Raw genomic sequence first — 23,672 nt, forward strand, 5'->3', positions numbered from 1 at the left:
CTGTAGCAGGCACCCCGCGCGCCGGGTCCCAGGCCAGGGAACACCCACTCGGCTCCAAGCAGACGCAGGGCGTCTGAAAACCGAAACCGGCCCAGCGCACACCGACGACGCCCCGGAGGCTGCCCGCCCCGCCGGCCAGCCTCGGCCCGGGAACACCCGCCGGCGCTGCGGGGCGACTGAGGAGGCGCGGTGGGGGAGGGGCGGGCGGCCGAGGCCCCGCCCCCGCCCCGCCCCGCCCCGCTTATAGCCGATGACTCAGGGCGGAGCTCCGCATCCAACGCGCTCGCCGCCAACTTCTCTGGAGGGGACCAGAAGTTTCTAGCCGGCCAGTTGCTACCTCCCTTTATCTCCTTCCCCGTTGGCAGCAAGGAGGCTATTTCCAGACACTTCCACCCCTCTCCGGCCACGTCACCCCCTCCTTTAATTCATAAAGGTGCCCGGCGCCGGTTTCCCGGACACGTCGGCGGCGCGCACGGCTCTCGATCCGGCCGCGGCCAGCGAGCGACTCGGCGCCTGGAGGCCCGGCACCCCGCGACCCGGCACCCCGCGACCCGGCACCCCGGCGGCCGCCCCTCCGGGCCGACCCCGACCCAGCATGAGCGCTGCCACCCACTCGCCCGTGGTGCAGATGGCGTCCGGCAACGGCGCCGGCGACCCCCTGCCCCTCGGCTGGGAGATCAAGATTGATCCGCAGACCGGCTGGCCCTTCTTCGTGGACCACAACAGCCGCACCACGACGTGGAACGACCCGCGCGTGCCCCCCGAGGGCCCCAAGGTGAGCCAGCCTGCGCCGCGCCCCGGCCGGCGGCCCCCTCGACGGCGAGCGGCAGGGGCGGCTGCAGCGGGCGGGGCTGCGGGGACCCGGGCGCACCTGCCGGGGTCCGCCCGCTGCGCCCCGACGAGCCCCCGCTCCGGTCCGTCCTTGGCCGGCGTCGGGGCGAGGGGGAGGCCCCGGGGGGGGGCACTGTCCTCCCCGGGCCGCGTTTGGTTCCTGGGGGTTGGCCCGGGAAGCGCGACCCGCGCGGTGGCGCCAGGTGCCGTCCCCCCGGCCCGTCCCCCCGGCCCATCCCCCCCGAGGGCCGAGGGCCGGGTGGCTGGGGCTGGCCGGGGCTCCGGAGGGGCGGCCGGCCTGGTCAGCTCCGGAGGCCCGGGCTAGGCCCCGCCGCGGCCTTTGCGGCCGCCCGCCGGGGCTGAAGTCCCGGTTTCACCGCCGTCCGCGCTCGGGCGGACGCCGTAGGGGGCCACTCGCAACTTGGGGGTGGTCTAGAAGGAATTTTGCCTGCTGAAGTTCCTCAACTTGGTCGAGGGGCACCTTGACTTTACTGTCTCAGGCACAGTGACTCAGGGGACTGATGTAAATACACTTCTCCCCCTTTTTGTATCTGCAATTAAAATTGTGTTATTGTTTGAAACGGTTTTCAGTAAGAATATATTCTAGTGTGGTTCGTTGAAAACAAGATGTTCTTCTCCCAGGCAATTTCTAAACTAAAGATGTGAGACTGTCTCGTGCTTGACCATTGCCTTAAGGCATTGCCTCACACTGGCTTGAAAGAGAATAGTTTGTTTTTGTTTTTTTTTAATGGCATACATTCCCTTGTTATGGTATTAAAATACCTAGGATTTGTTTCTAATACACAAATAACTAATACAGAAGTACTTTTGGGAATGCAGCAGAAGTACGCCTCATTTATGTATACGCAAAGATATATGCTCTTTAACCCTTAAGAGCATGAAAGTTTGGAAATAGAAATTTGGAATCAGTCTGTTAACTTAAAAGATTACAACTGAGTGTGCTACACTTCCAATTTTCTATAAATTTGAACTATTTCAAAATAAAAACTTGGCAAAAGAGAAATACACTTAAAGAAAGGGGCATGTTATGCTGTCTGGGCAAAATTAAAAAAAAAAAAAGCCATAAAGAGCTGGTCAGTTGTTTTGAAGATTTAAAAATTCACAAAATTAAAAATGCTTCATAAATCATTACTTTAGAAGAAATATTTTTATCATCCACTTTCATTTCTATGCATTTTTTAAATTAAAAATATTAATGAAAACCTGGTGCCCAACACTGAGACATTGAACATTCAGCAACTTACATTTATAAGAAATTAATTGTATATTTTTATCTGAAAATTAGTACAAGAGTATGTAATTAGCCGGGATGGGCATAATTATATATACTTGTTTGTGTCTGTTCAGCCCATAATTGGGTGAAACTGAAGCACATTTCAAACCAGTCCTGTTACTGCAGTCTGCATGGATGTAGATCTTTGGCGTGGTGTAAAACTATCATTTCGAGGCCTCCTTCCTATAGAGACAGGGACTGTCGGAATCTGCTGGCACCCTTTGTTGTGACTGAAGGTCAAGTTTGAACATAGCCACTGTAAGTGAGCGTAAACCCAGATTGCCAACCCTTTGTTTTTAGAATAAGACTCACCCAGCAAGTTGAGATCTTTGTGTACCCATCCAGTGGATTGGCTAGGCTGTGGTTTCATAAGCCTTTTTAAAGAGGAAAAAAACAGGTTGAGTTATTGTTATTCTCAACAAATAGAGAAAACAGCCACTAAATCAGACGTCTGATGCCAGAAAAGTGGATTTGAAAATTAAGTCAGAATTTTGAAGTTGAAAGGCCCACGAAGCTCTTTTAGCTCAACCTCTTCCTTTTACTGAGAAAGAAACCCAGACAGGTCAAATGTGTTTCCAAGGGTCACTCAGCTGGTACTAATAGCAAAGAGAACTACACCAGAAGGTCCTGATAAGAGGCAGGGTATCTGCTCAGAAGGTGGTAGAAGTGTCTAGAATTTTTGTGAAGCCTGCATGCAGGCTGGAATACTTGGTTGTCTTTGTGTCCCCCCGGCCACCAATTGGCCACCAAGTACTGTGTGGCTGACCTCTGTGCTGTGATTACTTGGATGGTGAGGACTGGATATGGTAACTCAAGAAATGAGTTCTCTTTACCAGATTAACTACTGGAGATTGTCAGCATGGCACCAGAATTTAAGGGGAGAATAAACATTCCATTCATTGGCTCTTTGGGCTTCACGGCTTTCATGCCTGTGTTTTGAGATACACAGAACATCTGGGTGACTCATTCAGTTTCACTTCCATGAATGACATCTTCCTCCAGACTAAATAGAACGGAAAATCCTTTAATATTGTTTTATATTAGACATTGGCTCCTTAATGCGTAACGAGAAAGGGCCATGGCGTGAAACAGAGGGCAATTTTGGAGGAGCTGAGCTAAAAGGACCTTCTGAACATCCTTATCTTCAAGAGGTGATGCGATCCATCAATAAAGAGCCATTTGTTAAGCATGAAGAAACAGAGGAAGCCCTTTTTTGGGGGGAAGACCGCCTCTGGGTGTTTTCAGTCTAACCTTGTTGGTAAAGGAATGGCTTTCAAGGAAGGGAAGTGACTAGAACTTTGTGTTTCATTGAGTCTTGTGTTCTGTCGTTTCCGAGTTGGTCCTCCCACAATGCCCTGAGATAGGTAGAGTGACTCTCTGTCCCCAGTTTTACAGAGGGGGCAAGTGAGAGCAAGTGTCTTGCCCTTCCGTTGAAGAGGCCGGGTGACTACAGGCTAAGACTTTGGGCTTTATCCAGCTCCTCTCCAAGCAACTGGACCTCCCCACCTGCAGGCTTCCTGGATGTCGATTTTCTGCGCACGTGGGCTTGCCACTAATCTCCTGGCAAGTTCATTCTGGTCCAGGCCCCTTCCCTGGCAGAGAGGTTGGCGCTCACTTTGGAGTCTGAGGATGTGCAGCCACTCCTCCCGGTCCTGCCCTGACTAAACAAAAGACCAGGTGCTGTGTTGCTGTCTCGCAAAGCTTCCTGGGACCAGAGGGAGACCCTTCTCCCTTCACGAGCAGGGCTGTTCTAGCTTTGCAGATCTTAGAGGTCACCAGCGCAGATCCCCAAGGCCAGCAGTCTCCTGGGTAGCCTTTTAAAGAACACAGATCGTCAGCTGCGTCATCCCCTCCTACCTGCCCCCCCCGCCCTGCCCCAGTGTTGAATCCAAATTTCTCAGGGTAGGGCCCAGACATCTAGACGTCCGAGAAGTTTCCCTGATGATCCTGATTTTGCCAGATTGGCATTTGGGAGCCACTGGTGGCCGGTGATCCCATTTTGTAGGGGGAGGGGAGCTGCAGTTCAGTGTCCGCCTTCCTGCAAGTAGGCCCTGGAATGGCTCAAGCTGTGCCTGCTTAGCATCTAAGCTGCAAAGCCTTTGCTGGAGGCCCCATTGTCCTTCTTGGTGAAACTCCCCTGGTGCCTCGCTTGTGCCAGTGTGAATTTGGGGGTGGCAGTGCCCTGAGTCAGACTTAGGGCACTGCCAAGACCCTCCCGTATCCCAGAAAGAAGTGAGCCAGAGCGTTTCCTTCCTGCTTTGCCCTCCCAGCAGAAGCTCACCATAATAATCTGACAGATTACACTTGGGCCCTGGGAGAGAGATGGAGAAACATCCTTTCAGAGGAAACTGGAAATGTTTTGAGTTACGATTGAAGTAGAGACCCATTTATTTTCTGCTCCAGCCTCCTGAATTTTCTTAAAGATGAGATCATTCTGCTCTTTGCAGATCGATTGCAAGCTCTTGGGCCTCTTAGCAGAATCAGAGCACAATCAGGAAATGAGTGGCCATTCTCTCCTTTGTATTTTCTAGCAAGTTGCATGATGGGGAAGCAAATTCCTTTGAACAGAGATTTGTTGGGGGGGAGGATGAAGAGCATGGCCAGATGCCTTAGATGTCCAGCTCATCCAAGACCTTCATTTTACCCTCCAAAGAACAGGCTGTGTTTGGCTTATGCAAGAACTGAACATAATTCGTCCCCTGTTTTGTAGAGTAGACTTGCCCTTTACGAGGGTAAAGCTGGTACCCAGGAGCTGTGTCGGCATTTGACGTTAGCCAGGGCCAAGGAGGGCTTAGCTGTTTGATGCTCTCGGGGCTGGTTGTGAGTTGAAAAGCCTCAGACCACCCGTGAGCATGAGACTTGATCAGACATGTCCTCCTGTCCCCATTTCTGGAATGACACACAGTTCCCTTGTATAAGGCACCCTGCATGTTTATTAGTTCCTCTTGACCTTTTTAAATGGTCTGGTGTTTATTGTCAAAAATAGGAGACCATGCATAATCCAAACCTGCTCTTCCTCATTCCCATTTTTGCTGCTTTAATGTTGCTCTTAAATATTTAAGACATCTTACACAGGAAAACTGGGAGCAGAAGACAAAGGCCTTGCTTATTAGGAACCTCTGAGGACCCATTGGTGCTGATGAACACTGAATAAACCTCTATCCGCCTGATTGTGGAATTCTCGAGCCCCTCCCAGCTCCCCATTGCTGGCTGATCGAGTTTTGACTTGGGCTCCTCTTCTGCCTCCAATCTCAGACTCACAGCTGGACTTTTGAAGCTAAACCCCAAATCCCATCCTTTGCAAATATGGACCTTGATCCTCACTGCTTGCTTGGCACTGTGGGACTGTGTGAGATGTCTCGTGTTATTAAGTCTTCACATATTTCTGTGAAGATTTCTTCAGGGGCCTTAGAAGCCAGGCAGCTTGCAAAAGCTTCATGAGAGAGAATTTCTTTAGGATAGAATGAACCTTATATCTTTTTGTTTCTCTCTCTCTCTATATATACACACACATACATGCATACGCATATGTATATGCCAAATGCTGGTTGGGTGCTTTACAAACCTTATTGCTTTAAGTCCTCAAAACAACTCTCTAAGATGGAAACTATTAGATGCATCTGAGGCCTGTCAGCTGTGACACTGCGGAAGGACTGTTGTGGCCAGAGGTTTTACCCTCACCTGGTGGTGGGGGGGGGAGGAGTGTCTGGAGGGGTGACAGATAGCCTCACCCCCAGGAAGCCTGGCTGCTTCTCAGAACTCCTTTATGCTCAGAGCTCCCCAGGCACAGCCCCAGTTGATTACAGACCACTCCTTTCCTGAGCCTGGGTCTGAACTTAGGAGATGGGCCCAAGTCTTCATTCATTCATTCATTCCATCTGAAATTTACTGAGCGCCTGCTTTCTGCAAGTCATGGTGTTCAGTGTCATATGGAGGACAGGTCTGTCTCCTTCCATGCCATTCTCCGTGCAGCATTTCTGACATGTACCCCTCTCCAGTTGGAAGCAGGCTATCCCTGCTCCAGACTCCACATTACTTTGATTGGAATCTTTCTTCCAAAAGGCAGCACTTCGGGGCGCCTGGGTGGCTCCGTCATTAAGCGTCTGCCTTTGGCTCAGGTCATGATCCCAGGTTCTGGGATCCAGCCGCATCGGGCTCCCTGCTCAGCGGCCAGCTTCTCCCTCTCCCACTCCCCCTGCTTGTGTTCCCTCTCTCGCTGTCTCTCTCTCTCTCTCTGTCAAATAAAATCTTAAAAAAAAAAAAAAAAAGGTGGCACTTCTCTGCTTTGCCCATGTCCCCATGGGCTGAGAGTTCCAGGGGGCAGTGGGCTGGCTATCATCTTTCAGGGTCTTAAGTTCAGACTCCTGTCTCAGTAAATGATTCTGTGTGGAGAAGGGTAAAACCTGGCCTGGGCTCCGGAGTGGACAGGCTGGTAAAAGGAAAGCCACCTTTATTGAAGTGCAGGCTCACGCTTAGAGTTAGTGGAAGTTGCTGGATGCCTTCTGTTAGTTCCTAAGCACTGAAGTGTTGTCCTGGGCTCCCCAAGGTCCCCCGGGGACAGGTTCCTTTTTACTGCATTTCTAACTGGCCTTTTCTCCACAAAGAACTTCAGTATTGATTCCCTAAGTTCATCCGTATGAGCCTGGAGAAGTTCTTTTTTTGTCCCCACCGGCGACACAGCATCTTGGAGCAGATGAGCTGGAAAGGCTGGGAGCTCCCGGCAGCCAGGCGCCGCTAATGCCCAGCTGCACAGAGAGCAGCCTCCGCGCTGTCAAAGGACCTCTCTCTCTCTTTTTTCTCCATGTGGCTGGCAGTAAGACCAGACAGTGCACAGCGAGGCTTATTATTCACTGTCCGTTCAGAAAAGCCCAGAATTCAGATTGCTCACTGCCTATGTCAAGAGCCCGTAAACAGAGTGGCTGCCCCAGAGCTCCGAGCACAGAGCAGTGTCCCCAGTGACTGAGGTGAGACTTGCCACTGAAAATTCCCCAGCATCCTGTTGGAAAACAGCCATTTCCTATTTTGAAATCACGTCCTCAGTGTTCATGAAGGTCCAGTTGTAGATTTTTCCCTCCCGTCATTTTAAAGATTCTTCTTGGGCACTGGATGGATGAGTGAATAGTTAAGTCCAAACAGCAGGAGGCTAGGAAAGAATACATGGATGCAGAAGACAAGGCAGCCACATCACTTTCTGAATCTTCCAAATTCATCCAACAGACCCTGAGTGTCAGGCGGGGACTAGGTGCCCGGATAGAGCTGGGTTTTCTCCCTCCAGAGGCCCCATGCTGGGCGCATGGGGCTGTGGTGACTCAGAATTGAGCAGAGTGCCGGCACTCCGCACTCCCGCCTGCCCTGCCTCTGCCAGGCAGTGACTCAGCACGAAGCACTGCGTCCCTGGCCCAGAGCACACTTGAACTGAATGTTCCAGGTCTTGAGCCTCAGCCCAGCTCGACCAGGCAAAACTAAATACTTTCTCCCCTGCTGCGTTTTATCTTGGGAAGATGAAGGGTTTGAAGACATTAGCCACAATTATTATTACAGATTGTATAGGTATGGCAGGAATAGTGAAAGGGTTAACACATCCCTGGCCTTGATGTCAGACAAACCTGGGTTCTGGTGATCTCAGATAAATCACTCATCCTCTCTGAACCTCAGTCTCCCCTTCTATAAAATGGGAACACCACCTTACCTGTCCAGCAGGATTGCGAGGATCGGGGGGATAGTGCATGGAAAGTGATGAGTCAGGGCCCGACTAGACAACATGTGTTCAATCCATGGAAACGTCACAGCCTCCACTAAGAAGTAGGAGGGGATTCACCACATGGCAGACGCATCTGTCTGGACATGGCTCCCAGGTAGACCTCAAGTCTTTTTTTCTCAGAAGAAAAGCCTCTTACCCCTTGTACTACCTTAGCTGGCTGTCTTTCGACTAGTGTCTGGATGCCCTCGGCACCCTTCCCCGGGGTTCTCATGCCCCACATAACTCGGGGACACAGCGGGGGGGGGGGGTCAGATGAAGGCTGTTGGGCCTTCTGGAGCCTCAACCAAACCTGCAGCCCATAGCCTCAACCAGCTTCATCCCTGATTCATCCCTGACCCCCCAGCCAAGATAGGCCAGGACACATTGTGTTTCCTGGCCTCTGCTGCATGGGGTGGTGTGTTAACCCTCAACCTTGACTCCTTTAGGGGAGTGTCTCCCTCCACATCTCTGTACAGACCCCAGGACAGTTGCCAGGCAGGAGCGAGGTACCCAGTCCATGTTGTGGGGAAACTGAGTCATGTTAACTAGGGGCTGGCCATTTGCACAGCTGTTCTAGACCCAGCTCTAAGGGGTGGAAATGTCACTGCAGGTGGAAGGAGAGGGGGGTTTGCTAATTGCCACCACCCTCCTGGGGGAGTTTGGTTGTTGGAGGAATGCTTTGAGCAGCTGCTTAGGGTGGGGAGGAGAATCCCCAGGAATTCCCCTCAAAGCAGCTACCCTTGGTTAAAGGGGCCCTTGCCTTAGTGGCAGTTGGTGAATTGGGGATTTGGGGGGGGTGATTTTATACAAAATGCATATCTAGTGAGTCCCTGCGCCCTGATACCAGCAAACACTTGCATAGTTGGGTGTCTAGCAGATGGTAGAGTCAAGTGACTGGTCAGTGTTCCACCTTCGTATGAGACCAGTCCTTGAGAAACCCATGCAATGAACCATGAGGGAGTCTCTTTATGTAACTTCAGACAGTTTGTTTCCCAATATGGAAATTTCAGGTATTTTTCCATCTGTGATTCGTGATTTCAGATCCTTAGAGCAGGTGTCCCTACTCCTTTTTTCTTTTTCTTTTTTTTTTAAAAGATTTTATTTATTTATTTGAGACAGAGAGAATGAGATACAGAGAGCATGAGAGGGAGGAGGGTCAGAGGGAGAAGCAGACTCCCTGCCGAGCAGGGAGCCCGATGCGGGACTCGATCCCGGGACTCCAGGATCATGACCTGAGCCGAAGGCAGTCGCTTAACCAACTGAGCCACCCAGGCGCCCCCCTACTCCTTTTTTCTGAAGAGGAACTGGCTAGGGTTTTCATTTCCCTGAAGCCATGAGTTCAGGAGCTGGGCATTGGGTGACCGGGGTTCTCAGCCTGGTAACTGCCCGTGTTGAGGAGGGTTCCAGGGGGTGGGGGAAACGGGGATGCTGGAGGTTGATGCCAAAACACCAGCTGTGGCCCGTCGTGCCTGGCATGAAAGGTACCCGCACAGCCTGCTGGGGGACACGCTGAGGTTGTTGGTGAGACGCCAGGGCAGGTTCTGCTCCCAGACACATCCTCCTGCCCCAGCCTGGCCTGGGTTTTCTCATTAGGTCTCGGGCAGGAGTGCAAGGAGCCACAGTCAGTGCAAGTTGAGTGTGGATTGGTCCACAGGGCAGGTCCTTTCAGAGTGGCTGGGCTGGGGCTTCTTGGAGGGGGACAGAGGTTTAGGGCTCGGCCCCTAGAATGTTGGGCCGTGTTTGCTTCCCGATTGTAAAGCATTAGGTACAGTTCCCAGCAGAGAAAATGGCATCCTTGCTAATTAGTGTCCTTAAGACTCTCGGATAAAGGGGCTTCTAACTCGAACAGGTTTGTTGCCGACTGGTGAGACCACTGAGGTTTTAGGCATTGTACACTATGGGCTCAACCAGGTGTTGCTCAGAAAAGCAGGGGTCTGTCAATAATCATTTGTGGAATGAAGGAACGTGATTGTGTAGGGCTTGGAGCAGGCTCAGCTTACATAGCCTTTCTTACGCCTTATTTCACTTAAATTTTGCAAAAATCCCTGGGCGGGGGGGGGGGGGATTTTTACAGCTGGAGAAACTGAGTCTTGGCAGCCGGGAGTCCTGTCCAAGGGCAAAGAGCTGGTGAGCAGCAGGCTGGGACTGGAGCTCAGGGTGACAGCTTGAAGCCCGGGGCTTACACTGGTTCATTCCTGCTTGTTTGGACAAAGCTGCAAAGAGAAGAGGTGTTAAGTTTCATTCTATAGAAAGTTTTCTCTGGTAGGAACACATCAGGACACCTGTCTCGGTGATCCCAGAGATCCCAGGGTCTCGGTGGCCCCCTGTCACTGGCCTGTGTCCAGAAATTATGGTCAGCACAGACTCTTGTCTTACCAGGAGCACCGCACACGGACTTCTGTGGAGGTGGATTTCGCTTGCTATTCAGAATTTACCTGATGTCCATCATATGCCCAAACTTGGGCGGAGGGAGAGACCCTTTATCACAATGCGGTAGAAACTGGAGGAATTTTGACTTTGGCTGAAGGGTATATCAAATTGGCAATAATACTTCATTCATTTCGATGGCCTGAGAGTACCAAACAGAAGGCTTGGAAGGATGTTGAAGCTCAACTATTTGTGCTTTAGAAGGAAGTTTTTATTTTGTTTCCTACCTGCTAGAAGTGAGCCAAGCTACTTAATTTTGATCCAGGCCCTAGATATATGGGGAGTTCAGGGTTCCTGTTTTCAAACTCCATCTTTTTTTCTTTGTTTTAGAAACTTTGAAGTGTTATTAGTACAAGTCAACACCTGACCGTTGTGAAGGCTTCTGGCCTCAAAACCCAGTTACTGGATCTGTGTCCTATCAGGGAGCCCAGGGCTGCCCTGAAAGTTAACCTTTGTTACTCGTACCTTTGTTCAGACCGCAGTGGTGGGAGCTAGGACTTGTAGGTGCTGAGAACACTTTGGAGAGTGATGTGCCATGGAGTTGAGGTTGGGGGTTGACGGGGGCTGTTTTCAGGGTTCAGAGGCCACTCAGTGAACTGGGAACCGATCGTGGATAGGTCAAGGCAAACCCTGCTCCCCAGCTGTCCTCAAAGCCGCGGAGGCTGTGAAAGTGCAATGTCCAGCACAGTGGTTGGCGTATGCCTGGTAGGTACCCAAGAGCTGTGTTCTTACCCTGCTTTTAAGGCACAAAGAGCCCTGGGATGCCAGGGTGGCGCAGTCGGTTAAGCACCCGATTCTTGGTTTCGGCTCAGGTGTGATCTCAGGATCGTGAGATCAAGCCCCATGTCTGATTCTGCGCTCAGTGGGGAGTCTGCTTGAGATTCTCTCTCTCTCCCTCTTCCTCTGCCCCTCCCCCCTTTGCTCTCTCTGTCACTGAAATAAATAAGTGTTTAACCAAAAAAAAAAAAAGGAGGCACAAGGAGTCCTTCCGGGGGTCAGTGGCCACCTCTTAACATTGGGACACCTTAAATCCCAGTGACTGCCATTCTGATTTAACTGAACACAGTTAAGAGTGGTCATTTTTAGATTTCTGTGACGTCAACTTTTCCTTGTTTTTGAGCTTTACGTAGATGTTTAGAGCTAGAGGGGACCTTGGAATAAGCACCATGAAGAACGCCAGAGCAGGAAGGAACCTCACGTGGGTCAGTGTTTTTCAGTGCAGTCCTGGTCTAGGCTTCACCACATACCTACCGAATCACACTGCCTTGGGGTTGGACTTAGGGTCTACATTTTTAAGCATTTTCTGGGTGCTCCCGATGCCACCTAGAGTCTGAGAACACTGCTTCATAGAGTCTCTGGGCCTCGCCTTCCCTTTACAGCTGAGGAGAGTAAGGTCCAGAGAGGGGATGTGAGCTGCTTACATAACACACATATTTAGGGGCAAATCCAGGATTAGGACCGAGTGCTGTCTCTTTCCACATCTCCTAGCTGCCCCCTTAGTGCCCACATTATTATTAAAAACCAGCAGCAAATCTCTGGTGCTCTTAAGAGTGCTCTTAAGCAAACAAGACTTGCGTAAGTCCACGGGCTCACCCAAGCTCAGAGTCTGACCCCAGGCTTCTCTAATAATACCTTGTCCTTAATAGGGCAGATCTTGGCTCATCTGGGGTAATTTTTCTCTGCTGTTTGGCCATCTCGTGGAGTTGTGGAGTGCCCTGAGATGCGCCTCCACAGATTTTACTGCAGTGCAAAGCAAGGGAGAAGAATGAACCAGTTCCTTTTATAAATGCATGTAGTAAGATAAGCAAAGCCTTATTTCCTCATCGGATCTCGTATATATGGATTCCTGATGTCTTTGCCCAGAGATAAAGATGATGAGCTGAGCTGCGCTGGAAAATAATTCCTGGAGTGCTGTCATTCCTCCTTAAGCAGCTGCGGGGCAGGCCCTGGTGAGGAGGGGAGGACCTGCTGTGGCCTGCCTGGTCACGTGGTAGCAGCTCGCTCCTCCCTCCCCAGAAGCGCTACCCCAAGGGGTCAGTCCCTGGTCCCCACTGAGGTCAGAAGGGAGCAAGTCATGGGTCCTGTATCAAGGATGCTGGCCTAACCAATAGGCTCTTTCTAGATGTGCTGGAACTTCTTAGGGGACTGAGGAGGCATGTTCTCCTCATATTCCACAAGAAGCATAAACTATAACATTTCTCTCTTTTACTTTTTTCATTTTATTTATTTTTTTAAAGTAGGTTTCACGCCCAGCTTAGAGCCCAGCAAGGGGCTTGAACTCATGGTCCTGAGATCAAGACCTGAGCTGAGATCAAGAGTTGGACGCTTCACCGACTGAGCCACCCACTTTTCTCATTTTAAAAAATGTCTTTTTTAAATTAGATTGTGATGTAAAGCACTGTGGAAGACAGAAAGGGCAATTTAACTTTTGAGGTGGTGCTCTTTAGTTAGTAAACACCGAAGCATCTGCTACTGACGGGACTCTAGCAGAGTAGACTTGGCAGAAGCGGGGAGGCGTCCACGTTCGTTCCTGTTACGGGTCTTCGTCTAGGTGGGAGCTTCGCTGCTGGTTTAAATTATTCATTCCTGTACAAGTGCTTAGTCTTCTACTCTGTAAAGCTGGTGTGGTTTTTCTACTTACCCCAGCAGTGTTTTTCTAAACAAAACCCTGATGAGACTGGAATGGGAGCATTCTTCTAGATGTGAGACTCATGAAGAGACATGGGGTTTTTTAATCAAAAGGCATAAATGGGTCAACTCACACAGAACCCAGAGGGCCGAACGTCAGGGCCTCCAGGCCGCCCTTATTCCCCCAGCGGGCAGCACCATCTCTCTGTCAACCCCAGGCTCAGAACTCGGGTCTCGGTAGTGGCCCTTTACCCTCACTCCTGCTGTCCTGCCAGCCACGGAGGCCTTTCCGTTCTTCCTCCTCCTGCTTGCCTCCCTGGGTCACCCTTCCTTTCCGCGCCCTCAGCCCCTGCTTTGCCCTTCCTTCCTTCCTCTCACCCCGGACTCCTCCCCACGTTTCCTGACGTGGCCTGGTTTCTCCTTTCGGTTCCTCCTGTCTTGCTGAGGCATCTCTCGACAGCAGCCCTGAGGATAGTGGATCTCGGGCCTCCGGGCCTCCGGCCTTACCTTCTTCAGCTCGGCCCTTACCTTCGCATGCTGTCCCCCTCCCCTCTGCTGCTCAGACGCCCCACCCCACCTCCAGTGACCACAGCTTTTTTCCAGCAACCACACGACCAAGACCAGACCCAGACACCCAGATGTAACGTCTTCCCAGATCCAGGTGGCGTATTGGCTCCAGGAGTCAGTCCCTGCTGTCACCTCCTCTGGGCAGGAGGAAGTGTCTTCCTCCCTCCCTCCTTCCTGCCCTCCAGCCCTTGTCTTCCCTTTTCTCTTGTCGTCCTACAAAATCTATTCAGTTGAGATGTATAAAATACGCAGCTCTTGGCAGGCAGCTGCCGTGCCTTCTGGATCCAGGGGCTTCCCCCAGGAGGAGCCAAGCCTCAGCCAGGTCCATCTAAGGTTTCCAGGCCCTGGAAGGGGCTGAGTTGGAGGCACAGCTAACAGCCGGCTTTGCGGGGGGTGGTGGGGTTGGCAGGCCTCACCTGTTAAAATCGGATAGTGTGGGCGGAATGCAGCAGGGGCTGGGCAGTGGGGAGGTTCCAGGGAAGTGTATGCTTTGATAGGTTTGTACGTAGGTATCTACCTGTTGACTGCCATGCAGAAAAAGAACATTTCCATCCTCACAGAAAGTTCAACTCTCAGAAGGTTCAACACCCTCCCAGTGACTCTCATTTCCTGCGGGGCAGCCCCTACTCTGAATCTTCTTTCAGTTAGCTTTGTCTTTCAGATTTGATTCCTCTGACACTTTGAGGTCTGCGCAGCATGATTGTGCGCCTTTTGGGGGAGGGAATTCACATGGCTTGCTGCCTTCTGGGCATCCTTCTTGCATGTGCTCTCATAAAACCTCCCAGCCGTCCTGCGAGATGGGTGTTGCTAGCTCCATTTTCTGGATAAGGGAATTAAAGCTCACAGTTTAAGAGAATTATCTCAGATCACAGAACTGTTACTAATAGAGGTCAGAATCAACTGACATCCTATCTAGGACAGCCCCATCCTAGCTAGAAGAGCCCATGCATTTCCCCCATTTGCAGAGCCTCCCATGCTTTCCAGGGGGGGTTTGCTTCCTGTGTGTTTCCTGCTGTCTCAAACTGTCTTGTAAGCCCCTAGTCGGCAGGGATCGTGCCTTGCTGGTCTGGTAAGCCCGCAGTGCCCAGCGTCAGAGTAGCTAGATGGTCACCAGGCGGTAGTCAGTGGATGAGGGCTTCCGAGCTGCCCTGCCCGAGGATTGTGCGGATAGCTGAGGCTTTTGTTCGTGGCTGGGAGGGAACGGTGAGCCCCCAGGCAGGCAGCAGAGAAGAGACCCAGGACTTGTCGGGGCCCCTGCTTCAGGCTGGAAGGAGGGGTGCCCCGGCGAGGGGCTCACATGCCGAGATGGCGGATTAGGAGTCGGCACCACATAGCGCTGGGTGTCCTCAGTACCTTCTGGTGCCCCTCACGGCAGGAACCCACGGCCTGCTCTTGGGTGACCTGAGAGCTAAGCAGGCTAAAATAATGCCGCCACCCCGAGCACGTGGGGATTCTAATCTGAGAGTGCCTGTCTGCTGGTGTCCCCAAGGACACAGCGACACCCTTGCCTCTCCCCTGGGCGGGAGGCCCCGGGGCAGGGGCTTAGCAGGAGGGAAGCAGTTGACGGGGTCTGAAAGAGCTAAATTGCAGGGTCCACCACCACCGCTGGCTGTTGCATCCCGACACAGAAACAAGGCACAGTTATAATGGTCGATCACTCAATGCAAAGGAGCTTTGCTTACTTGTGACTGGTTTTGCGGCAGTGAGAAGTACACCCCGCAAGCTCCTAGAGTCTCAGTCTTTGGCATTTGTTTGCAGTTCGGAGAGATGCCTCCTGAAGGAAGGATCGTTCTCCTTCTTCATCGGTGACCTAGCCAGATGTGTGTAAGTGGCACAGTTCCATAGCATCCTCCTCTGTAAAGGACCCTCGAGGTGGCCTCAGGGGATAGTCAAGACTGGAAGCCTTGGGGGTCCCTGACTTTGGTTGCACAGCCCGTGGTGAGAAGTGACTTTGCCCCGTGAGTGACTGACTGGCCTTGTTGTCTGAAACAAGATCTTTCTCTGTGGTACATCTGGAACTTGGCCTCCTCAAGGGTCCCGAAATAGCCAGGCGGCTGCAGGGACAACTTCATGAGAGGACAGGAGAGGGGCCCCAGCCACTCCTCGCCAGAGCAGCCTTTGCCGCCGTCAGCGGGCCAGCAGAAGTTTGTTCTCCTGCTGTGCTGCCCCTGTGTGCCTTCTGATCTCCCTCTCTTGCACCTTGTTCCGAACGTGTCCCCGGGTGGGCAGCCTCGCCCCACCGCCGCCTGTCCGCGAGGGCGTCCAAGCGGTGTCCTGTGTCTGGGTCCAGCACAACCCTGTGTCCTTAAGAAACGCTAGGACCTTTGAGGAAGCGGGGAAGCTGGCCATGATTTAGTGAGTTGGACTTGACTCATCCTCGCACCTTCTGATCTGGGTCTCTGATTTGGGGGACAGTCAGTGGCTCTCCTACATACTGCTGCTGGTTGTCACCCATAAAAGAAACCTGCCTGACCAGTTTGGGAAATTGGGACCTCTCTGTGCTCAGCGGATACCGTGGCTCACCTGCTTTCTCTCGATGCCCCTAACTCGTAAACTTCTGGCCATACAGCGGCCTTGCAGGGGATGGGCTCTCCGGCAGACGCAGAGGGTGCCTGTGAGCCGCCTCACCCTCTGTGCTCGGCCAGCTTGGCTGATGCCGGAGGTGGGGGAGGTGCCCAGAATCACTCCGGAAGGTGGCACTTAGCCCCATGTTTTTGCTTCTTTGGGGTGTTTTCTTCCCAGTTCCTAACCAGACTCTTTCTCCTTTTTGTGTCGTAGGAAGCACCGTCCTCTGCAAATGGCCCTTCCCAGGAGGGCCCCAGGCTGCTGCCTCCTCGGGAAGGCCACGCCGTGTACCCCCAGCTCCGACCAGGCTACATTGCCATTCCTGTCCTCCACGAAGGCGCCGAGGGCCGGCAGCCGCGCCCATCCTTTGTCTGTCCCCAGCCAGGAACACAGCGATTCCGAACCGAGGCGGCCACAGAGGCTCCTCAGAGGTCCCAGTCACCCCTGCGGGGTGTGGCGGAAGCCACCCAGCCAGATAAACAGTGTGGACAGGCGGTGGCAGCAGCTGCGGGGGCCCAGCCCCCAGGCTCCCACAGACCTGAGGTAAGGAGAGCGAGCCCGGGTAACATGCAGGGCATCTGGGCCTGGCCTGCAACAGCAAAGGTCGCCCAGCAAAGACAGCATGACAGCTCCACGGTGTCCCCCAGCATTTCACAGGTGTGTGACCCCACAGGCAGGGGTCATGGCTTATTTTTGTGGTTAAGGAATTGGGGTTCAGAAGGGTAAACAGCTTGGTCCAGATGTATAAAGGTGGAAGTATGGCATTTCTGGGACCGGAAGCCTGGCCTTCTGGCTCCTAATCTGGCTCCTTAACTCCTGCCAGGCTTTCTGTGACCAAAACACAGGGATAGCGATGTGTTATTTCATTTAGTTCAGTACTTATGGATAGGTGTTAACCGCTTGGAGCTGTTTTGATACAGCGTCCCATGGCTTAAAAGGAAACCCAGAGGGGCGCCTGGGTGGCTCAGTCGGTTAATAAGCATCTGCCTTCGGTTCAGGTCATGATCCCAGGATCCTGGGATCAAGCCCCACGTCAGGCTCCCTGCTCAGCGGGAGCCTGCTTCTCCTTCTCCTCTCCGCTTGTGCTCTCTCTCTCTCGCTATCTCCATCACTATCTGTATGTCTCTCTCAAATAAATAAATAAAAAATAAATAAAATCTTAAAAAAAAAAAAGAAACCCAAAATAAAGAGTCGGGAGGTCAGCTGCTCGATGACAGGGTTTTATTTAAGCCTGAAGTCCGTGCTTCAGTGCACTAATATCTAAAGAGTTCTTAATCCAGTTCTTAGCTGGGATTTGAGGGCCAGCGGACCCCAGTAGGATTCCTGAGCAGTAAGCCCTCCTGGTTTTCCCGTGTGCAGATTGTCCAGAGTTGTGAGTGCTGATTCTCACTCCGCGTCTGTGCCCAGAGTTAGCCTTGCCTCCTTTGCCTCTGTTCTTTTCCTTTCTTGGAGGAGGGCCTGAATTTGTAATATTTTGTTGTAAGAATGTCACTTTTGAGTGACACATTAATCAGAGAAATCTGAAGCAGATTTGAGCTAACAGGGCCCTTTGAAGCCAACTGGGGAAACACGCAGCTGATTTTCTGGGCAGTCCGGGGGCTGGCCTGCCTCGGGCACGCGGGATATGCTGCTCTCCGTGCCCAGCTGCAGCCTCTGCAGATTGCAAGGAAAGGGTTAGAGAAAGAGGTGACACTGGTAACAACAGAAGCAGCTCATTGAGCACTTCTCTCTCGCTCTCATTAATGAATTAACTTTAAAAAGGCTGTTGAGCTGGGAAGAATTGCAATGGCAGCCTCTTGGTTCTAGAGCCCCGAGTCCTAGCAGTACATTTTGGAGATGGAAAGGTTTACAGGTAGACGGTCCTAACGTGTTACCCTGAGCAGGCACATAAAGGAAGCACAGTTGGGGCAGCGGGGCAGAGGGTCACTCAGCGCCTCCACTCGTTGTGTTTTGCAGCGATCCCAGTCTCCAGCTGCTTCGGACTGCTCGTCCTCGTCCTCCTCGGCCAGCCTGCCCTCCTCCTCCGGCAGGAGCAGCCTGGGCACTCACCAGCTCCCTCGGGGCTATATCCCCATCCCTGTGATACACGAGCAGAATGTCACCCGGCCGGCCGCCCAGCCTTCCTTCCACCACGCCCAGAAGACCCACTACCCAGCTCAGCAGGCCGAATACCAGACCTACCAGCCGATGTACCACCGGGCCCCGGGGGACGACTGGGAGCCCCGGCCCATGCCGGCAGCATCCCCATTCCGGTCACCCGTCCGGGGTGCATCCAGCCGGGAGGGCTCTCCAGCCAGGAGCAGCGCACCAGGGCACTCCCCGTTGCCCCACCGAGTGCACACCGTGGTCGACAGGCCTCAGGTACGGAGTTGGTGTCCACAGACTGGCCCCCGCAGCAGCTCTCCAGGGGCTGAGGAGCAATGTGCAGGTGCCCTGGTTCCTCCGTGGGTCCTAACTAGCTCACACACGTGTTACTGGGGGAAAGCGAGATCCTGGCATTGGCCGGTCACCAGCAGAAATGCAGGACAGGTGCTGGGAACGCTCAGTACTTTCTGCAGCTTTGCTCGTTTGTCATTACAGCTGCCTTCGGGGTGGAACCCCCGCCACCCCACCCCCGGGGGGGAAATAGCTGGGCGGTGTGTGTAATGTCACTCACACACCTGGGACCCGGGTCTTAGCACCCACCACAGTTTTTCAGGGCCCTTCAGACCCCTTCCACACCCCAGCCACAGCCTCGTCTCCAGTGTTCGAGGCAGCTTGTCGCCTTCTCACAGATACCCCTTCTCCACTCTGCAAGCCCTTTCTGTTCTTCCCACCTCTGTGCCTTTGCTCTTGCTGACCCAGCTCCCTGAAATGCCATCACAATCCAGCTTCTCTCCATCCTCCAAGGGACCAGCCAGTCTAGCCTCTTCCGTGAAGCCGCCTCCTCTTCCTCACGGCATCTCATCACAGTCCCTTATGGCTTGGTATGGGTTACTCGGTGCATTCCAGAAGTGTTCTTCTTACCTGTTCAGCTCTGAGCTGGACGACAGGGACCTGTCTTACACCTCTCTACTTTGGGGTAAAGGACCACATTGCCTGACTGACTGATGATGAGCCGGCTGGGTGGCTGACTGGGAAACCTTCCAGCCTGGTGAAGTCGCAGGCACAGATCTGTTCATCCTTCCGGGGCAATCGTAGGGCACATCCTGGAGGAGGAGGAGGTCATTAGTTTTCGTAGCTTGTAGCTTAGCAGAGCCTTGAGCAGCCCTGGGCCCCCCAACTTGAGCAGCCGAATTGGTTCTCTGCCACAATTTTTAGAAGGAAAGCCCCTCGTAGACAAATGCAGGGTGTCTTACCATAAATGGTGATAGCACCCTCTTATGGTTCTTTTTTTAGCTTCTTTATTTGGAAATATTTCAGCCTTACAGAGGAGTTACAAGAATCCTACAAAGAAACCCAGTATATCCTTCATCCAAATTCACTGTTAACATTTTGCTGTATTTGCTTTGCCATTTCTTATTTCCATATGTATCGTCCATGTGCTTTCTTTGTTGGAGATCTAATTGTAGATACTGTGTCCCTTTACCCATAAATAATTCAGGAAAAATTTTCCTGAGAAAGACCTCATTCATAACCTCAGTACAATGATCAGAATCAGGAAACTTAACATCCTTAAAACATTGTTATATGATACACAGTCCACTTTCAAATCTCCTTGATAGTGGTTTCCCCGTTCCAGGATCTAATCTAGGATCCTGAGCACCACATTTAGATATCATTTCTCTTCAGTCTCCTTCCGTCTGGAACAGTTCTTCGGACTTCCTTTGCTTTCATGACCTTGACATTTTCAGACTACAAGCTGTAGAGCAACTCCTCTTAAGAGTTTCTAAAGTAATTTTTCTTACCCAGAGATTGTTTTAAGACAAAGAGGGGTGTGTGGCTGGTTCCTGAGTGGTAAGAGCCAGAGTTGAGGCCGTCTGCACTGGCAAAAGAGGTCTGGTGGAAAAGGGGGTTGTTGGCACTCAGATGGCTAAGTAGCCACCAGATCCTAACTGCACCTCTCTGTGTATTGTAACATTATTCACAATAGGCAAGATACAGAAGCTGCCCAAGTGTCCATCGATAGATGAATGGATAAAGCAGATGTGGTATACATATATGCCGGAGTATTACTCAGCCATGAAAAAAAATGAAATCTTGCCATTGGCAACAACACAGACCTAGAGGGTATCAGGTGAAGTGAAATAACTTGGAGAAAGAGAAATGCCATATCATTTCACTCATATGTGGAATCAAAAAACAAAAGAGCAAACAAAAAACCAAGCAGACTCATATAAGCAGAGGACAAACTGTTGGTTGCCAGCAGGGAGGTACATGGGGGGGGATGGGCAAAATAGGTGAAGGGGATTAGGCGGTACAAACTTCCAGTTACAGAATCACGGGGATGGAAAGTACAGTGTAGGGAATATAGTCAATAATACCGTGAGAACAGATGGCGACTGTACTTCCTCGGGCGAGCACTGCGGAGCGTGTGCAACCGTCGAGTCACTGCGTTGTGCTCCTGAAACTAGAGTGTCGTCTGTCAACTCTACTTCAGTCATAAAAAGGGGGGTGAGAGGTTCACTAAGTTGCTAGGAGAGCCAAGATATTTGTTTTAAGCACAGCTCATTCTAAAAACTACCGCTCGGAGTTACGTTAAAAAGCACCTCAGGGGCACCTGGGTGGCTCAGTTGGTTAAGTGACTGCCTTCGGCTCAGGTCATGATCTTGGGGTCCTGGGATCGAGCCCCGCATCGGGCTCCCTGCTCAGCGGGAAGCCTGCTTTTCCCTCTCCCACTCTCCCTGCTTGTGTTCCCTCTCTCGCTGTCTCTCTCTCTGTCAAACAAATAAATTAAAAAATAAATAAATAAACACCTCATCCTGGGCAGCCAGGAGTCAGTGCGGAGACACGCAGCCGAGTGTTGGCACAGATGTGCCCCGCGAAATTCTCCCAGAGTTAACTATTTTGGGCATCCTGCTTATTCTCAGAAAAATACATCAGTCTGGGCAGAAACCACGAGGCTGTCATAGATTAAAAAAAAAAAAAAGATGACAGCTTTTCTGAAACAGGACGTGGGACTTTCCCTCCCAGAGCAGAGACCGTCCCCACGGCGTCAGGGAGGGTCGTGTGGCGGTTACTCCTCCATGGCTGCCTCACCGAAATTCTGAGTCACGCAGGACTTTGCTTGGAGCTAAACTAGCTTGGCAGTCAGCGAGGTTGTTGGTGAGCGAGTTTTCATTTTTGAAAACTATATTGGTTTTCTTTTTGTTGCCCTAAGAATACCATCTACAGAAAAATTCAGTGAGCGGTAACAGATGCACAGTCTGGGGTGATGAGTGGAAATGAGTGGTTCGGCCCCATACACGAACAGCATGTTTTTATTCTGTAACAGTATGTGGTTGGCTTCGAAAATCTCTTTTATACTGTTAAAGCCATTCCCCAGTTTTCTTTATAGTCCATAGTACTAGCTACAAACAACTGCCTGAGACTCTCAGCCAGTTATTAAAAATATCTTTGTGTCCTTGCCTGTTCTCAGCAGCCCATGACTCATCAAGAATCTTCACCTGTTCCCCAACCTGAAAACAAACCCGAAAGCAAGCCAGGCCCAGTTGGACCAGATCTCCTTCCTGGACACATCCCGATTCAGGTGATCCGCAAGGAGGCAGATTCACCACCTGTCTCCCAGAAGCCCCCACCCACCTCTGAGAGGGTGGAAGTCAAGGTTCCGGCGGCTCCGGTTCCTTGTCCTCCCAGCCCCGCCCCTCCTGCTGTCCCCTCGTCCCCCAAGAATGTGGCTGCTGAAGAAGGGGCAGCCCCCAGCCCTGCCCCCACGGAAGCCACACCTCCCAAACCAGGGGAAACTGAGGTGCCCCCAAAACACCCAGGCGTGCTGAAGGTAGAGGCCATCTTACAGAACGTGCAAGGGCTGGAGCAGGCCGTGGACAACTTTGAAGGCAAGAAGACGGACAAAAAGTACCTGATGATAGAAGAGTATTTGACCAAAGAGCTGCTGGCCCTGGATTCGGTAGACCCCGAAGGACGAGCCGACGTCCGTCAGGCCAGGAGAGATGGTGTCAGGAAGGTTCAGACCATCCTGGAAAAACTTGAACAAAAAGCCATAGATGTCCCGGGTCAAGTCCAGGTTTATGAACTCCAGCCTAGCTCCCTCGAAACCGATCGGCCACTGCAGGAGATCATGGAGATGGGTGCCATGGCAACAGACAAGAATAAGAAAAGTGCCGGAAACGGAGAAGATCCCCAAACTGAAAGCCCACAGCCAGAAGCCAAAGAAGCAGCAGCTGCAAACCCGGGCAGCCCCAGCACGACAGACACAGCTGGGAACCTAGCCGCCCCGTAGTCTCCGCCACGCGCCGCAGACCCGGGCCCTGGGAACTGCCGGCGTGCGGTAGGGAATTTTAAGTTGCATGCATTTCAGGGACTTTAAATCAGTTTGTTTTTACTATTCGTAGGCGCTTCGTACACAGTAACTTGGGTGGAGGCCAAACACTAATTAAAGGGCTAAAAGGAGAATGATGCTTTTCTTCTGTATTCTTACTCTGTACAAATAAAGAAGTTGCTTGTTTCAGAAATTTAACCCCATTGCTTGTTGTTGGGGCCCTTTCTGTGCTTGGAAACCACATGTCAGCCATGGTTGTAAGCTGTCTTCATGGAGCTCTGGACCGAAGGAGGTTTTTGGCTGGTCGATGGGGTGTTGATTTCCCATCGCACAAATACGGAATCCATTTTTCAGAAATGTTGCCCTTTTAATGGGATGATTCTCTTCATCTCATAGCTAAAATAGCTAACTTTAGATAGAATAAAATGTGCAAGGAGCCCTAGGAATATCTGTATGTTGGATGACTTTAATGTTACCTTTAGAAAAAGGAAAATAAAGTAATACTATAAGTCAAGATGGTTTTTTGTGATTTCTAAAGTTTTGAGGAGTGGCAGCATCAAGACTGGGTCTCCCTGGCTTCAGTAACATGCATACGCATTTTCAGGCCGGCTCTGGGATCCACGACCTCTGTCCGGCCCGGCTCAGGAGAGAATGAGTGTCCGTCACATTTCATCCTCAGGTTGCAGCTGGTAACTGGGAATACTCGAGGCTGTGCACTCAGGTGATGGGAATGTTCCCCTTCCGATTGGCCCAGCTCAGGGGCCACTCTGGGAGCATCTCTGCTCACCTGGCCTCAGGCCACCCTCAGGCCTCAGCAAGGGGCTGGGAGGATTCAAATGGACCCTCGTGTTGCCCGAGGCTGACCAGAGTGTTCTGTGCAGTCCAGGTCACTGGGGTTGGGAATGTGTTCTGTGAGAGTTTTAGGGTCATCTTTATCTGACATTTCTCTGAGTCATCAAACCAGGCTGGGTTTATCTTCCCAGATTGGGTTCCTAGAAGCCATAGGGGTTAGGATCAGATGTACTCAGAAGCCAGTGGATGGAAGAAGATCCTTCTTTGTATGCCAGTGTTTTTTAAAAGCTTGGGAAGGACCACAGCCTCTGAATGTGCTGGACTTTGGTGTTTTAATTGCTTGTAAATCAAAAATGGAAGAGGAGGACAGTCCTGAGAACTTGGAACCCCCAGAGAGCATGCTGACGTAG

At 51.8% G+C, this 23,672-nt stretch overlaps 1 protein-coding gene across 2 annotated transcripts; it reads left to right on the plus strand.

Annotated features, from left to right (window-relative positions):
* The first annotated feature begins 270 nt into the window (after nt 1-270).
* Nucleotides 271-22,984, plus strand: BAG3 (BAG cochaperone 3). Of its 2 annotated transcripts, none has more exons than XM_045878970.3 (4): nt 271-775; nt 16,266-16,595; nt 18,009-18,413; nt 21,610-22,984. In XM_045878970.3, exons 1-4 carry the CDS (start codon nt 596-598, stop codon nt 22,429-22,431), a joined length of 1,737 nt encoding a protein of 578 aa, XP_045734926.2. In that variant the 5' UTR covers nt 271-595; the 3' UTR covers nt 22,432-22,984. The 2 variants fall into 2 exon arrangements, with proteins under 2 accessions (XP_045734926.2, XP_045734927.2); XM_045878971.3 differs by having other exon boundaries at nt 21,613-22,984.
* The last annotated feature ends 688 nt before the right edge of the window (nt 22,985-23,672 follow it).

The sequence above is a fragment of the Mirounga angustirostris genome, unplaced genomic scaffold (assembly GCF_029215605.1).
Source record: "Mirounga angustirostris isolate CCGP_5_RB_7025 unplaced genomic scaffold, mMirAng1.0.hap1 SCAF_6, whole genome shotgun sequence".
Lineage (NCBI taxonomy): Eukaryota > Metazoa > Chordata > Mammalia > Carnivora > Phocidae > Mirounga > Mirounga angustirostris.

Coding starts and splice junctions, on each gene's coding strand:
- BAG3 (XM_045878970.3), top strand. CDS start 596: ATGAGCGCTGCCACCCACTCGCCCGTGGTGCAGATGGCGTCCGGCAAC. Junction 776..16,265: donor TGCCCCCCGAGGGCCCCAAG/GTGAGCCAGCCT, acceptor TTTGTGTCGTAG/GAAGCACCGTCCTCTGCAAA. Junction 18,414..21,609: donor CCGTGGTCGACAGGCCTCAG/GTACGGAGTTGG, acceptor GCCTGTTCTCAG/CAGCCCATGACTCATCAAGA.